Source organism: Xiphophorus hellerii, chromosome 2 (genome assembly GCF_003331165.1).
Source record: "Xiphophorus hellerii strain 12219 chromosome 2, Xiphophorus_hellerii-4.1, whole genome shotgun sequence".
NCBI classification, from domain to species: domain Eukaryota; kingdom Metazoa; phylum Chordata; class Actinopteri; order Cyprinodontiformes; family Poeciliidae; genus Xiphophorus; species Xiphophorus hellerii.
Window position 1 is genome coordinate 11,357,081 of NC_045673.1, and position 16,866 is coordinate 11,373,946.

The 16,866-nt window shown below is 37.6% G+C and overlaps 1 protein-coding gene across 1 annotated transcript in view; it reads right to left on the reverse strand.

The window, feature by feature from the left end:
* Positions 1–16,562, reverse strand: part of igf1ra (insulin-like growth factor 1a receptor) — a 97,641-nt gene extending 81,079 nt beyond the window's left edge. The window contains 3 exon segments of the mRNA XM_032583469.1: positions 2,741–3,122; positions 3,124–3,305; positions 15,405–16,562. Coding sequence (XP_032439360.1) covers positions 2,741–3,122; positions 3,124–3,305; positions 15,405–15,504 — 664 coding nt within the window. The 5' untranslated portion in view covers positions 15,505–16,562.
* Between the last annotated feature and the right edge of the window lie 304 nt (positions 16,563–16,866).

Genomic DNA, 16,866 nt, shown 5'->3' on the forward strand with positions numbered 1-16,866 from the left:
GATTCAGGGGCCAGTCAAACAAGAGCGAGAGAGAGAACATCTCTGACAAGTACACAGTGAAGATATCTGACAGCCGAGGTTGTTAGCAGCCTCTGATAAGCCCTGCGGAAAAGAGTGAGGTGAAAATAGAGCAGGAAACACCAGCAGAACCTCTGACAAGGACAATCAGAGATGAGGCTAAGTGAAGTGGAGAGGAAGAAAATGAACAGACATAGAGGGGAGAAGAAACGGCATTGAAGCTAAAGGGGTGGGTGTTTCAAAAAGAAGAGGAAAACACGAGTAGGGAAAGATTGTTCTCAACACACAGAACTGCCTTTCATTCATAGACTGCTGTTGAGTCTGTATACTTGACATTTGTCTGACATTTTGCCTCTATGCCCTTCCTCCTGTGTAGAACTTCTCAGAACGGGCCTCTCTCCGCATCACTGGTTGCCTCTAAGAAGTGCCCATTTCTCCAGTCTCCATTTAGCAACATAGCTGACTCCCACTCACCTTTATCTAACATTAACCTGGAATATTCCACTCAGCTCCACATTACCATTAACATTTCCTAATCTAATACAAACCAATAATGTCTAAAGACCAGAAGAAAATGAAAGAAAAAAAAACTTTTTTTCTGAAGAGAACTTGAAGCCCCAGAGGCTACTGTAGTTAGCTAGCAGACAGCGCTCCTCCTCATGTAGTGTAATTAAAGAGAAGACCGGGCTGTATTGACTAGAAAACCACTGCATGCCCTTGAAGGAACATCTGTACCGGAGAAAAACAAGGCAATTATACAAAGGGGTAGAGAGGGGAGAAGAGTGCTCTACAGTGGGAAAGTTCCAAGAAAACACATCTTACCTAAAAAAAAAAATCCCAACACAAATTCTAACATATTAAAGCACAACCCAGTTTGGTTCTAGCTTCATTCTGCCGCATTATTGAATGAAAAATGCTTCACACTGCCTCTATGCCACCCAACCCTATTTTCTGTAACCAAAGTATAGCTTCCTGAAAACCTTTATCTGCAGGTCTTGATACCTCAGGGCTCTCCAGATGAATGTGTTTACCCTGAACTCAGCCAGGCCCTTTGAGAGAGGCAAACTGCTCTAAACAATACTCCTGCTCTCAGGTCTGTTGTGTGAGAAAAACTCAGCAAAACACCACACAATCCTCAATTGTGCAAAGAATAAAATTGTGTGGACTACACCATTCACAATGTGGCAGTCTTTATGAAACTTTTTTCCTTTAACAAAGGGATTTAAAAACTTTTATTTTACAGGGTCAGTTGTGCACGAACTGAGCAGCTGATAACGTTGCGGGAAACTCCCGATGGGTCAACCCGTCCAAGAATAAATACAGATAAACAATAAACGTTGCAGAGAAAGATGTGGTCACAAGGGGAAAGACGCAGGTTTTATTTCCACTATTTGTTCTGCAGGTTCCCACAGAGACCCCGAGTTTGTTTGTGAATCTAAACTGACCATTGGAGCTGAACAGAGGTCTTAAGGACAATGAAAAAAGAAAAATATGATTCAGGCCTTTGGTGTCTGAGGCAATTTATTCTCACTATTATTTAACTAACAGTGCTTTACAAACACTTCTGCACCTTTTGTCAAGTAACAACTACAAACCTCAATGTATTAGGTTTAGGTCAACAATCTTGCCATTCATCTATGGAGGTCAGATCTGTGGAGTGAATGAGTACTAGCTGTCCTTTCAACTGTTGTGGATCTCTGCAGGTGACTAAAACATGTAATTGGTTACACTTGACTTTATTTCAGGGTATTAGAGTAAAAAGGGTTACACACATTTGAATGTTATTCTTTTCAAATGTTTACTTGTAAATAATTTATCCTTTTAGTTCTGAGTGGCAACTACTATACTATCGAATAAGACTCAAATAAAACTCATTGAAGTATGGCGTTGTAGCAAAACAAAATCTAATATGGATTAATGCATATTCTTTTAAAAGTGAATGTAGCTCAGAGAAATAATGAAAGCAGAGTATAATTTTACATAAATATTTTTAGAACAGAATATCTCTGTATCTTTAAGTTTTTGGCACTACATATCTGTTTTGACTCCACATGTGGTACTCAATGTCAAAGCTAACGTAGCTGTCAGAGGCGTGTGTCCACATTTATCACCTTGTGCAACAAGCAGTTTCAATGTACTTTCACACTTATTCAACAAGTTTTGCTCAACTTAAGGCATAGGTTTTCCTCAACTTTCCTTGTTCGGATGCTATCAGTGTGTATAGCTATCCATCAATGTTATCTCTATTTGCCTTATTTGCTGTTATGTGACCTCCTTCTGAACTACTTTAATGAAAAGTGGCCAACCCCACCACTGGGCTAAAGTTCAACGAGGACAACCCTCCCCCAGATCCTTCAATGAACCCCTTTTTTCACAAACTTCTAAATGTCCCTCTGGCAAATATTTAGCTGACATGCTCCAGACTGCTAGACTACCTCATTTCTTGGCAGAGCTCCTTTAACCTCAACCAAGTATGTCTCCTTAATACCTGGTGCTGTATATTTCCGCCATGCTTCCCTTCATAAATAGCCTGATCTAAAGAAAATGTCTGTGCAATGAACAGAGGAAAATGTTTGTACTGTCTGACCAAAACAAAGAAAAATCTCTACATAGATTCATTGGATTAAGTGTTGAAGTTGCATGCAATTGTAAAATGTCTGAAAGGCAGTAAACTTCAAAGATCAAAGTCATTCTTTAATTAAAAAAGCAGAAATTGGGTTACCTTTCTGACAATGCTTTGATGTCCAGCAGCGGTGGTCATTGTTGCCTTTGACCAATGTCCTCTGACATGTAGGGTTGTCCTCCATTGTGCCTGGGCAGACATCATCACACTCCTTCGACTTCTTGTTCCCGGTTATAACATTATTAACATTGCTGTCCATGATCAGAGACCAGTCCACTGAGTCCAGGAAACAGAGCTCTGGGTTCTTTTCAATCTGCACTGTCCCACGGGTGATGTTCATCAGGTTGTAAAGGCCAATGTCCTTTAGGTTGGTCATCTCATAGATCACCAAAGCATTTCCATATAAGAGATTACGGCCCCGAATGACGCTCAAGTTGGGGAAGAGCGTGCTGAGGCTATCCAGGCCAGGAACGCGGAACAAGCAGCAGATAGTCGGTGATGACTGTCAGCTTCGGGAAGCTGAGGGTGCGGAAGACCTCCTGATTGATGTTGCTTGTCTTTTCATTGATTAAAACGATTTGTAGGAAACCTTCCAACACTGTGCAGTTCTCAAGAGCCTGGAATTCACTTATGTAATTCCGGATGTCAATACTCGGGCTACAGACTGAAAGAAAAAAAAATAAGAAATAATTAATAAATGCATTTGTGAATTGATAACTAACAGAATTATTGGTAAACATTCTACACGTGTAGCAAAAAAAAAAATAGGGTCTGTATACATCATTTTATTTCAACAATTAAAATCTCCAAAGTTAGCAACTATTTAAAGACAATTTTTGAATTATGGATGGATGGGTGGATGAAAGGACAGACAATGAATAGATATTTGGATGGTGAACTAATGGAAGGATAAGTGGATAATAAGCAATGAGCCAACAGATTGATGGACAGAGGGAAGACAAGAAGTATGGCTGTGGAACAGGATAGGCCATGTAGTATGGCTTTATTTGTATAAATTATCTGTCTTTCCAGCCATTCCAGATCTGGAACCTTCTTAAAACAAATTCTGCACTTTCACAGCCTTTGCAGAAACACTGAATAAAGGTAGTAAAGCTATTTGGCCAGATTTTAAATAAGCATGTATTCATTGACCAAAAATAATAATTTCATTAATCTTCTTGAAGCATATAATCCTTTTATTCAAGACAGTGAGCCTGACAGAATGTTTTCTCGCTTTCTGGAAGCCTGTGTGCTGCACTAGGACATCATCTTTCAACACTCTGTAAAAAAAAAAGATTAGTTTGTTCTCAGTAATAAGAAACTATTACCAGAGTACAGAAACTCTCTCTTATTTTCCCACTGAGATGCACAAGTTAACATGTTGAAAACTTCTTTTTTGTATAACCTCAAACACAACACCTGTGTTTTACAGTAAAATGCTTCGTCCTTCACCTCAGATAACCTCAACGTGTACATGAGCCAATTCTCTGAGCTCGGAAAACAACACTTGAAACCACAGTGCTGGGAGCGCCCACTGACAACACTCACATTAACCTTTTATTATTGATGACAATCAGCTCTGCCAGTAAATGTAACTATGCACCGCTCCATCAAATGCAAATCTGTAACTTTCACACTTACATAAACATAATCCTTACCCATAAAACTTAAACTTGTCTCGATCTGCCAGCCAAATTCTAGCTTTGGTTGTGCTCAGGGATGCCAGGTTGTGACACTGATCGCTTCTGATGCTACCTTCCAAGCATGCAGCAATGTGTGAACAAGTTTTGACAGAGAAGCAGTGACAAAATTCATGCCAGAAGTCCCATAATAACAACAACAACAACAACAACAATATAAACTTTTGAGATATGAATTTAATGTAGTGACATCATGCAGTTTCCCAGGCATAACCAGTGATCCACACGTGTTCGCCATATGAAGAGACTTTTCTTTTAATGTTATTTCCAAAAATCCTGCGACTACATTAATATAAACAAAAACAGATGATCTGCAAATCATTCTAACCTTACATTTAAATTCATCATGGATCAGCATGACTGGTTTATTCACAAATATGCTTCAAAGCAACCCCATTATTACTGCAAAGAGTGCTTTTTAAAATGCATAACCTTTCCTTTGTTGAGCGTGGAGGATGTGGTATCCAGGATTACAACATATTTACTTGTAAAACTACAGTTTTCTATTGATCAAAGTCCATTTCAAAATACCCTTTTCCATCTGAGAATGCGATGGCCTTTCTAGGACTGTTTGTTAGGAGTTTCCCATCATTTCCTTAGATTTGCTTAGGGAATAGGTGTATTGGTTTCCTGAAAGATGTAATATGTAAATATGACACATAGAAGAGAGGCAGAGTTTGTAAAGTGTCTGAATGTCAATATTATTACCTTGCTTAGCTACTCAAATGAAACATTTCCAGTAAAGTTTTGTTGTAATGTATTTGAAGTTCTTGTAAATGGCTTCTCATGGCTTATTCAGACACCTTTAGTGGTTGCCTCCTTTTAGACCTGTTCCATCAGTATGAGCCATTACTGTTTTAGTAATCTAGAATTGTGGTTTCTAGGGAGGCCCATGAACGACTGACTGTAATTAAAACAGTGTCATCTAATATATTACTTTGCAATTACTTTGGATAATTGCAAAGTAGAAGGAAAACTACATATAGGTTCCAATTTTTATTATTTCTTTACATGGAAAGATCTGAAGTGAGTTAATCCAGAGCCACTCTGAATTACCCACATTTTGCTTTCTCATCAGAATGTTAACTTAGGAAAGGTCATGTATTGTTATCTTGCCCATTATTAATGAGCATATACTCATCTAAAATGCATCTGCTGTAGTTATGAGATTGTCAAGGGGTAATTAGTTTGAGTAAAAGAACAGCAAAAAAAAAAAAATCTTTAACAAACTAAATGTTTTACAAAATACATTCAGATTGCTACAAGAGTAGAAATTGAATACACTTCTTAATACAACTTTTTGCCGTGCCACTCTTTATAGTGACATATGTAACAAACTGATATTAGCTGGTTAATCAGTCGGCCTAGATACTCTGGTGGCCAGGCTGCAGTCAGCTGCTTAACAAGACGTTTTAAGCTTCCCAGCTGTAGTTTTTATAAGAGGGATGACCGGAGATTATTTAGTGTCCACACAATGATAGTCCATGTTTTGTGTCACCAGATTTTTTTTTCCAAGCAGCTTGTTATGTTACATGTAAGTAAGGGAAAGTGTAGCAGCCCTCTTTCAGCCAGCTGGACAGCAGGGCTCAGCACCAGGTAGAAGAGGGAAAATTCTAGCTGAAATTCTTACGAGCTTTGAATTCTTTTAAAACTGTTTTCTATCTTATTTAGAGCAAGCAGCCCGTGCCTGTTCTACTCATTAATTGAATTCTTGCCGTGCTATAAATGATTTTTGTTGTTCACGTGTTTTCAAAGTGCTTGAATGAAGGAAATAGTACAAAAAGTAGAGCAGTATTAAAAAAACACAAGACAAAACACAGTCATAAATTATAAGCGAAAAATTATAAACTAAACCTGGCCTCTCTAACGTTGGTCTTTGTACTATATGTACTGTTCCTAATAAATGCAGCTTTACCACCCTTTGTAATAACTAGGAACAAAAACAGCACAGATTTTTAGGTCTTATTTTACATGATATCGCAATTAGAAGAAACTTCCAGATATTATACATTTCCTGTTGACTTTTTTTGACATTTACCATTTTATCAAAGTATTTTTATTATCATTATAATTATTAACTTTAAATGTTTTACATTATTCTATCTTGATTTCTCACTTTCAATAATCTCCTATATCTTAATCTTCAGTTTTCAAAGTTCTCTCACAACATTTATTCACTTAATGCAAAAACCTTTTTTTTTCCTTAGAACTCTTAATATTTATTCCAACAACTTTAGTCTGTTAAGCTTAAATGTTGGACATTTAAATTAGTATCGCATTTACCTATCCTTTATTTCACAGTAAACAAAACATCATAAGTAGTTTATCTATTCAGTGAAGGTGTGAATAGTACAGAGAACATTGTTAATTGTTGTCTAAAAGGAGGTTTAGTGATTGGTACAGGAAATGCCTTGACATATGAGCTCTTTGGTTAAACCTGTTATGTTCTTACAGAAGCTTAGGAGACAGCCATAGTTACACTGCTGAAGTCCCTGTCCAATAAAACAGGCAAGTCTTCAAAGTATTTCTCTGATCCTTGTCGTACTGCGGAGAAAAGCAGATAACTGAGCTATTTTAGTCCAAAACAAATGTTGTACCCATGCATTGATTTATTTGCACAACAATGGTAATGGAAGTCCCTCATAAATTATGTTTCCTGTGGAAATACATGCATTCAATCTACACATCAAAATCACTGTTTTTTGTGCTTTGCGTAAACCTTTTTTGCTTAAAAATAGAAGTCACATTGTTTATAAAGAGGATGAATGGGTTACATTTGCCCCCAGTGGGATGTTTCACTTGTCCAAATTTAGAACGGAAACAATTACTCCCAAAGAAAATAGTATTTGCTTTTGTCCAATCAACACCAATGCCCCTGGGCTCCACATGTGAGCCATCGAGCTGCATGTCTTCTTTGTTTCATTGAGAATTTTCTTCCAGCTTCTCCAGCAGCCGGGGAGCGAAGGAGGAGGGGTGGAGCCACTCCAATACAAAGGCTAATTTGTTTGTTAGTAAAGAGAAGCTCTGGGCTCCACTTCCTGATGAGGGCATTAATAAAATCAGGGGGCGTCTGGCCAGCGGAAGATAAGATTTCAGCCAAGCCAAACTATGGAGAGGCCACACGGGTGCAGAACTCCTGCAAGCAAAAACTGCTACCTTCTGAATGCGTTTCTGAATGTTTTGAAGACTCTTGAAAAAGAGAGGCTGGAATGGGAATACAACAAGGGAGAGGAATGACAGCCTTCCTCTTTGTGAGGCTCTTATTCTGCCCATTAGGCATGTTAAGTAGCAGGAATTCCAATCATTTTCTCACACAAAAGCTTGAGAAAGATTTTGCCTCCAACTAAGGCTGCAAGCTTTCCTTACTCCACTTGTTGCAACAAAAAAAAACACTTAAAGATAATGTAGTTACCATGATTACATTAGATAAAGACATATTTCAGCCCTGTCCACACAGACTGATATCCTGCACGCATGTGTCCGTCTCTTCCTCCTGGGTCTCTTTGCTCTTCACACTGCTGAGTAAACACACATATCTGCACAGCGTAACGGGATCCATGGGCTCATGTTTATGATTGATAAACCCTGCCCCGAACCTCTGTGGAGATGTCAACACACAAACACATACACAAGCGCACCTGCACCAGCACACACACAGGCAAACATGACCCTGCGCACCTCCGTTAAAATTAAACCACGACTCTAAAGGCCAACACTTGTTGAATCCACAGAACATGCTGAGCTTGTAAATAATAAACTTTATTTCACATTTAGATGGAAAATATTACTTTCACAACATTTGCTTGTTTAATTATTTTAAGAAACATACTTCCTGATCTTGTTACATTTTGTTTATTTTTCAACTATTGAACTGTATTAGTTTATGACATTTATAGTTATGTTTTAGTTGAAGCAATGTGTTTTGTTTTGGGGTTTTTTGTCAAACACAACATTTTGAAAAAATAGAAATTTAAAAACATGAAATTTGGGAGAAAAAGTAGTATATGAACGATAAATCTGGAAACACTGAGAGGGAGATCTCTTTATTCCACAAAAGTTTACTAAGATTCTTCTTTAATGACAATCCTGATGACATCGCAGTTATTTTTAACCTCAGAAATTTGAGATTTTACAACACCTACATAGAGGACATTTTAAACCCTTACTGGATCTCTAGTCAACTTGCTCAAACACATTAAATCAATGTTTAATCATGTGAGAAAGTTTGGTCTGTTAAGTTAATTAGTTGCATGAAAAGACATCACTCAGGTTTTCTCTGCTGATACTAATTCTGAGTGTTTTTTTGGGGGGGGGGTTATCGCTAACAACCACAACATTTACAAACTCACTGTGTTATTTCAACAATAAGCTGAAAACATTAACCATAAAACAAAAATTATCTGCAGGTTTTTTGATATATATATATGTTTGAATACAACAGAAGAGTAAGGAATAATAAGATCAATCCTATGTGTGCATAAAATCATGAATCACTAACCTGTAGCTTATTTTTACTAAATTCAAAAGTGAATCACAGTTAATGCTGTTGGTTTATCAATTTATGGACCAAGTATGTTTGGAGTTTTAAGTTATTAAATGTATTTAATAAGCCAGAAAGCAAAGACAGTATTGTTTTATATATAGATCTTTAAATTTATAACAGACTTTTTTTAATAAAAGATTCCATGAAGAAAATTAAATCCACAGTTGTAAGACTAGAATTAGTGTCATTTTTTCTCCAGTAAACAGAGCAAATCTATCACTGACACTGTAAGGCCACTAGATCCACAGTATTGTTTAAGCTGCCAAGAATCACATAAAAACAAAAAATGAAAACTAAATGTATATTCTTTGAATATTGTTTAGAAAACAGGCGATTTCAGCTTCTTCATGGCAGTGAAACCAAATATTTTGCTCAAAACTTTAGAAAGCAAACCGATTTCGATTCGTACTCAAAACTTCACTTTAACAATTATTAGGATATGGACATAATATTATAACAATTTTCATTGCCTTTTTTGGGATGACAATAAAATTAAGAAGAAACGAAAATATAAAAAACATGATCTTTTTGGCTATTAAAAAAAATTATAAAAGAAAAACATACAAATAATGCGCTACAAAATCAAAGTTTCAATTTCAAAATAGGCTGCATTACTACACCACTAAAATTAAGCAGTATTAAAAGTACATAGTTGCACTGGATCAATATATTACATATTAATATATTTTTTTAAATATACTTCCACGGGATTTTATCCTGGTAATACTTGCTTCATTTACCACCAACAATTTAACTTGAAATCGAGCCAGAAAGCACTTGTTATGCATGTCACGTCAACTTGCACCTGTCACATCAACCGGCTCTAATCCACCGCATACTGGAAGTCATCTGACCAGTGTTCTGGTGGGCCACTTCCCCTCAGTGGACCCAACTTCAAACACTGTGGCTCAGATATCACCGAAACCCCAAACAGTAACTCTACACTCCTCATCATAACAAGTCCCAAACAAAGACTGCCTCTCACTCAAGTGGGCAGGAGCATTACAGCATTACAAGCTGCAATGACCTGATTTCTATGAAATAGTTGCTTTGATAATAGATCAATAAGGAGAAGGGTGCATGTAGGTTGACAGAAATCAGACAAAATGAAGAAAATAAAAACTGTTCTATTCAGCACTATGTTTCTATTACATTACTTAGCACTTTCAGGCAGCTTTTTTTTCTTTTTGCAAAATCACAAAAATATTAAGTTGTTTCCCTAATAAAAAGCTATATGTGGAAAGCATGAAGTAAAACAAGCTATTGAACAAATATTAAGGTGTTATAATCCCCAGAATAAGCTAGTTTATGACAATTAGACAAATGGAATTACTCAGGATCCCTTAATCTAGAGCTATATAAACAAATTTACTTGTCGTTTATCCTTATTACAACAACTCCAAACCACCAATGCCCCGACTTATAGGATGCACCAAAAGGATTTGTGGTAGAGATGCACCGATCCAGGTTGGCTGGTGACAGCCAGATCAAATGTACAAAGACTTTGTTTTTTTCACTTAAACAAGTCAGTGAATGCATCATATCGCAGGCGATAATTAGAGCAAAAGCAATCCTTCAGTGTAAGTTTTTAATGTGATTTAATAGACTGCATAAATATATAGAAACTCGTCTCAAACACTTTAGAAAAGTCTGTTCGCTCTTTATACTTATTTCATATTTAAATAATGTACGCTGAATTAAATCCAAAGATGTAGACAGAATTAAAGTCAATTACATACGTTCCAATTAGATCCTGGCCATAAAGTTGGTCCAGCTGAGTTTATTGTACCACTTGGTAAAAAGAAATAGGTCCAGATTTAAAGCAACCTAGCAAACTATGTTGATTCAGTGAGTCTACAACTACCGCTCTTCTGGAGTAAGAATGTGGCAATAGTGGATAGCCAAAAAAGTAATAATAATAAAAAGTAGGATGGTCAATTTTAATTGTTTTCACACACATACAATATGTATGTTTAGATGTTTTTGTTTACTTTTTCTGGTTCATTTTGTAAAATGTTGCTGCAAGAGTCTTGACTGACAGAAGGAATATGGATCACATCACAACAATCCTTAAGTCACTTCGCTGGCTCCATGATTTTCAACAGCTAGATTTTGAAATCATGTTAATGATCTCTAAGGCAACCTCTAACTACATTTCTACAGCTGCTTTTCAGGTATAAACTATTTCAACAACACAATGCAAGCGAGGTGGAGTGAATACTGCAACTCAGTGACTCAGAGCAATCTGCTGGGTTTTCTTTGATTGAAAACTTTAACCAATTTGAATAATTCCTTGAATTTATGAACATTTGATTTCCATCAGAAAAACAACTTCAATATGTTTTTGTCGAGGAATATGAAATTGTCCCAGAATACAACAATCAATGCATCTCAAGATAGCATTATCTTTGAATGATTTTATGTGTTTATTTTTTTTTATGTGTTTACACCACTTATTTGATAAGACAGGTGGCATGCAGTCAAGGAGCTAACATTTACAATCATCGCACAAATTGTAAAACACTCTACAGGCTATTAAACCCACAGCAAATGATGATAGGCACACGGTTGGATGGAAAAACTATAACTGAACAAATACACTGGCATGCCACTTGAAATACAGTGTTTGATTAAAGCTTTGCAAACCAAACCTCGGCTGGCAGACCGGAAGAGATACGGGACAGCGTTTTCACTGGATGCTCACAAACCAGCCCAGTGACACACTTTCACATTCATACCCAGGGGCATTCCACTGACTCAGACTAACACACCGAGTTATACACAGTAATCACAGAGATAGAAGGCCACCCAGTCAGCGTGGAGGTCTTATGTCACCACTGTCAAAAGGCAAAACGGGGCACCTTGGATGACAGTGACAGCAGTCATAGCTGAGGTACGTGCCCTGCCACAAAAAGGAAGAGCCGACCCGCAACAAGCCCAACCCAGGAGGGAAAAAGTCGGACAGGAGAAGAGTACCTGTCAAACACGATTCTCAATGATGCTTGATCATTTGTCTTTGCCAATCCAATGTTCCAAGGCGACAGGAACAGGAACATCGTTGTGTCCTCGTGAGACAGGACAGAGAGTGCCTGTGCTCTCACAACCTCTGCACCAGTGCTGCTGGTGACAGTTTAAGAGCTGCAGGTGGAGCTGCCAAGTGATGAGGTTTAGAGCAGCTCAGAAACTGAAATCAATAAAACCAAATCCGAGTCTCCTGCAAGTGTTTCATGTATGATTTCCAAACACCAACTCTCTCTGCTCTCTTTTAAGAAAAAACAGCTACATACTTGAAAGCTGTGGCATGGAAAGTCTGTTGCGGTGAGAGTTAAAAGGGGGCTTAATTACATTTTATTGGTGCGGACAGATTATCAAAACGAACAGAAAAATTTGAACCCCAAATGGAGCTCCGAGAGGTTTGTGATTTTCCGCTAAGTGATGACAGCAGCTGGAAATTCTGACGCTCTCCAGCCCGAGTAAAGTAAACACCATCTACAAGTGGTGAATCAGTGACACGGATCCTTATATTCTCTGCAGGCTTTTGTCACCGAAGTTTCTGTGTTCTGGAAGGTCTGATGTATTATACAGCACAGAGGCTCGAGATCTAAGAGCGACTCCCTCGCTCACAAGCCTTTCAGGGAGCTCAGAGAGGTTCAAAGAACGTGGCTAAGGTCGGGCCACTGGTCAACAGGGATGAAACCATTTTTTTTTCTCTTGTATTTGGATGCTAATATAGGTTATTCTGCCTGCCCCCTTCACATACAAAGATGTTTCCACTTTAAGTAATAAGGGAATTGATGTGATGGGGTGCAGAGGGATGTCCTGCAGCACAAGCACAATCTCTACGTTCAGGGCAGAACGATCCACCCATACAGGCGCTTAATGAATGAGTAATGCCTGCTGTTGTAATAACATATAAAATATGAGTGAAAGTAAGAGGGAAGTCCTAATAGCAGAGAGAAATGTAGTCTCAAAAACTACAACTAACTGTACTAGTTAAAGAAAGCCACTAACACACCAGTCCATCAGATAGATTGTAATAGACCTGTTTTGCCCTGATTGACTACGATTAATACTAGAACATCACATTTTTTCCTCTTCGTTAAATGCGTCAAAACTCAAAATAAAAACACAATTTCCATTCATTAAAACAGATAATAACAGCATGTACTTATATGCTTTTTAGTTTAACAAAAATCTAAAATATTAGGTAAATACACTACTTGGCATTTCTGCATTTTCAACAATGTTTATCAGAGAAGTTAAATTGTATAAATGTGAACAATACTGATAAACACTGTTTCTGTATTGGCTGCTCTTTGCTAAACAAAAATGGAGCACATTTTTCTTTTGTCATATATACATTAAGAAATAAAAATCATAATTGGTAATAAAAATATGACTCATCGTGTCAGACCACAATCAAAACTGGAAATCGGTACTGGCTATCACAATAATGATCGGCGTATTTCTTGCTACGCTGACTCTAATAATTCAAAAAGAATCTGCAGCTCATTTTTTCTCTTTTTTTATGACATACCTAAGGGGAAAAAAATACAGTAAACAAAATCTGAATGAGCAAGAAGAGGCCTGATCATTGCTTCCCGTGCAGCAATGACTTAATTTTATTTTTAAAGACTGAATCAGGGGTGTACTTTTTGCCATTTGTCTAATATAGGGCTTAGGGAAAGAAAAGTAAAATTAACAGGTCAGATCTCAAAGAAAACCAATGATTAGAGTTGGCCAGGCCACGCTGATCAATGTATCCCTGATACTGAACATATTCAGATCAGACAAAAAGCAAGAAATTGACAAATAATTAAAATAAAACAGTTTAATTACAATTAAATTAAATGATTTTGTTTTGCTTCTTTTTTATTTCCCAATTTAGCATAGTACAGTGCTTTCCACTATGGGAATTGGGTCTCCTTTTGGCGTCGCAAATCAAGAGTAAGATGATGACTGCTATCACTTTTACAGCTAAAAGTAATGCTCTACACCAATAAAATCATGTCCCAAATGAATAAAAATCCAGTTTTCTGCATAGTCCTGAAAGAATTACAGACTTTTTAAGTCTCAACTTTCTCACTAAGTCCTTTTAATTTTAAATATAAAATCTGTAGTTCACCATGATTTTATGGTAGATATTTCTACAGAGAATAGGCTTTAAATCTCTTTAAAAAAATTCTAACACAATGGAGGTATCGAAGAAGAAAGAAGGAATAACAGAAGGAAGAAGGAAAGGTAGAACACAAGAAAAATACAAGAAAGAAGGAAGTAAATATGGACTCGAGGAAGGAAGAAAGGAAAAACTAAATTGAGCATGCAAGGAAAAAACAAGCAAGGAAGATAGGCTGTCAGGACAAAAAGAAAAGATGGACCTGGGGAAGTAGGGAAGAAAGAACACAAAGAAGTGAAGTAGAGACAACCTGGGGAGACAGGAAAGGAAATAAGAAAGATGGTAGGAAGAAATTAAAGAAGACAGATAAAAGGAAAATAATAAAGGACACAAGGAAAGAAAGAAAGATGGAAGACAAGTCATGAAGAAATGTGGCTGCATATGAACCCTGCATCATTCAAAAACGGTCAACTACTATAAAAGTGGGAGCCCTGCTTTTTGAAAGTGAATCAACAACTTGAAGAACTTAAAAATGTGTAACACGTAGGATAAGTTCATGTTTAAATTTGGCTTAGAAGGTGAAATCACGAAAACGTCTCAAAATACGTGCTATCCCCAGTGTTTTCTAGCTATTTACCAGTGTGGTATATACCCTGTTATAAAATGTTTCCATAACAAAGTCAAAAATTGTCCATGTCTATGACTGAAAGCCACCATCCGTTTCTTAAGCTTAATTAGCGCAGAGCACACAGTGTTAAAGCAGAGGTGGAAAACAAGCTGCGCTCTGAAGTTGCTCTAGTTTAAAGATTTCATTGACAGACGCACAAAAACAAGAGGCTAACTAGCTTTCAAATATAGTTTTTAATGGAAGATAAGTGTAATTTGATTCACCTGTTTTTGCAGCCATATAAGTTTAACTTAAAAAAATAACAGGGCTAATAGGATTGTCTGAATTGGGGGGGTTTTGTTGTTGTTTTTGCGCAGCGACGCACTACGAAATGCAAAATGGCCACATGGTCGTAGTAACCTTCAGCTCTGCTCTCTGGATCCATCCCTCTGACTTCTACGCGTTCAAAACAATGCGTCGGATGCGCCTGCTGTTGGATTCCTTCCCTTTGGGTTCACATTAATAAGTATGCATGTGCATATAAAATAATACTACGTATTTGGGTTATCTATGGGCACCCTCCGACACATGGTGTAAATATACTGCTTTAATAACAGGCGCGCGGCGCGGCTACACTGGCGTATTTAATTAAAAATAATCTTAAAATAATAATTTATTCACTGTTGACACATAAAAAAAAACCTGTTTGCAATATATTGCGCACAAAGATGATAAGCTTTCAGACGTATTGAGAATGGAGAAATAAATTATAGCATTTACACTATCAAAATACTTACTCTCTCCATGAGTGGATCGCACGCAGACAGAAGAAAAAAACAGCAGCAAACCCCAAAACAAGGTCAGGCTACCCATCGATGTTTCTGCTCCCTCGTTCATTATTTTCCTTTCAAAAAACGCAAAAAAAATAAAAATAAAAATAACTGGTTCGTACACGTCCACCCCTTGCAAGAGATCCTGCACATTAAAATAAAAACAGGAATTGAAGAAAATAAAAAAGGAATAATAAATGTCTGTAGCCCGAAAGGCTACTCTTTAGTAGCCTCCAAACGTGTGTTGTTGTTTTTTTTTTATGTAGATCTACTTAAAAATATAAATAAAGGCGATTTGATTGGAGAGGGGAGGCGTTTTTGATCGGAAAGAAAAATCCCAAAAATGCAGTCTGCTATTTTTGCCGATCACTGTACACTTTGGCTGGTGTGGCACACGGGCCAATGATTTTCCTGGATAAATGATGGTAATCCCCATCTTCATTCTCCATCTCTTAAAAACAGCAGTGCGCCTCCAGTGTGTTAAGGCCTAGCGTGGATAATAAAAACACAAGTCTGCCTAGACTTTTTTTTTTTTTTTACTATTATTATTTATAATTCCACAAGCAGCCCAATAAATCGTTCACAGCATTCCACTCGTGAACAAGGCTGAATGATGAAGAGGAGGGTGGAAAAAAAACACACGGACAGATCCACAGGGGTGGTGGCTGAGAGGGGCTGAAAAATGAATGAAACCCCCCCCACCCGTTTTTGCCTATGCCATCCAGCAAGAACAGGGTATAGTAAGATCCCCGCAGAGCAGTTCCTGCTCGGTTTAAAAACCAAATTTCTCCCGTTAGCTCCTCTTGGACTGATCCCCTCCGTCAGTCTGGGTCTGCAGCTGAAAGAAAATACCAGACTTGTGCCACGCAAGAGAATGGATCTCCAGCTAGACGACCTCGGCTGGGGTGGGAGGGAGAGCGTGGCCACGCAGTTGCCGTTTACGAGTGATTCTTCTTTTTTTGCTCTTGTCCTCACACAAACGTGGAAAAAAACGCAGAAAAAAAAAATAAAAATAGTCCGGTTGCGCGTAAAATCCAGAGGATGAAATGGTTCAGACTCGCCCTCGGTTAGCGCAGGCTGTTGCGGGTCTCAGCCCCTCCGTGGAATCGCTGCTCCAAACAAGAGTCGGCGTCTCTCACACAGAAAACACATAGCTTTACGGATAAAGTGGGAGCGTCGTGAAAACCCGGAGTGGATTCAGATCCAGTTCCCAAAGAGCACCACGCCAAACGGAAAACAGCACTGATACAGTTTAAAAAAAAATATATAGAATATCGTCAAAAGATTCTATATCTTTCGTTACTTATTTCAAAAAGTGATAATCATGGATATTCATTACAGATAGAGTTGAATATTTCAAACTTATTTCTGGTCATTTGAAAGAAAAACCAAACTTCAGTGTCTCTGAAAGTTGGAATATTGTGAAAAA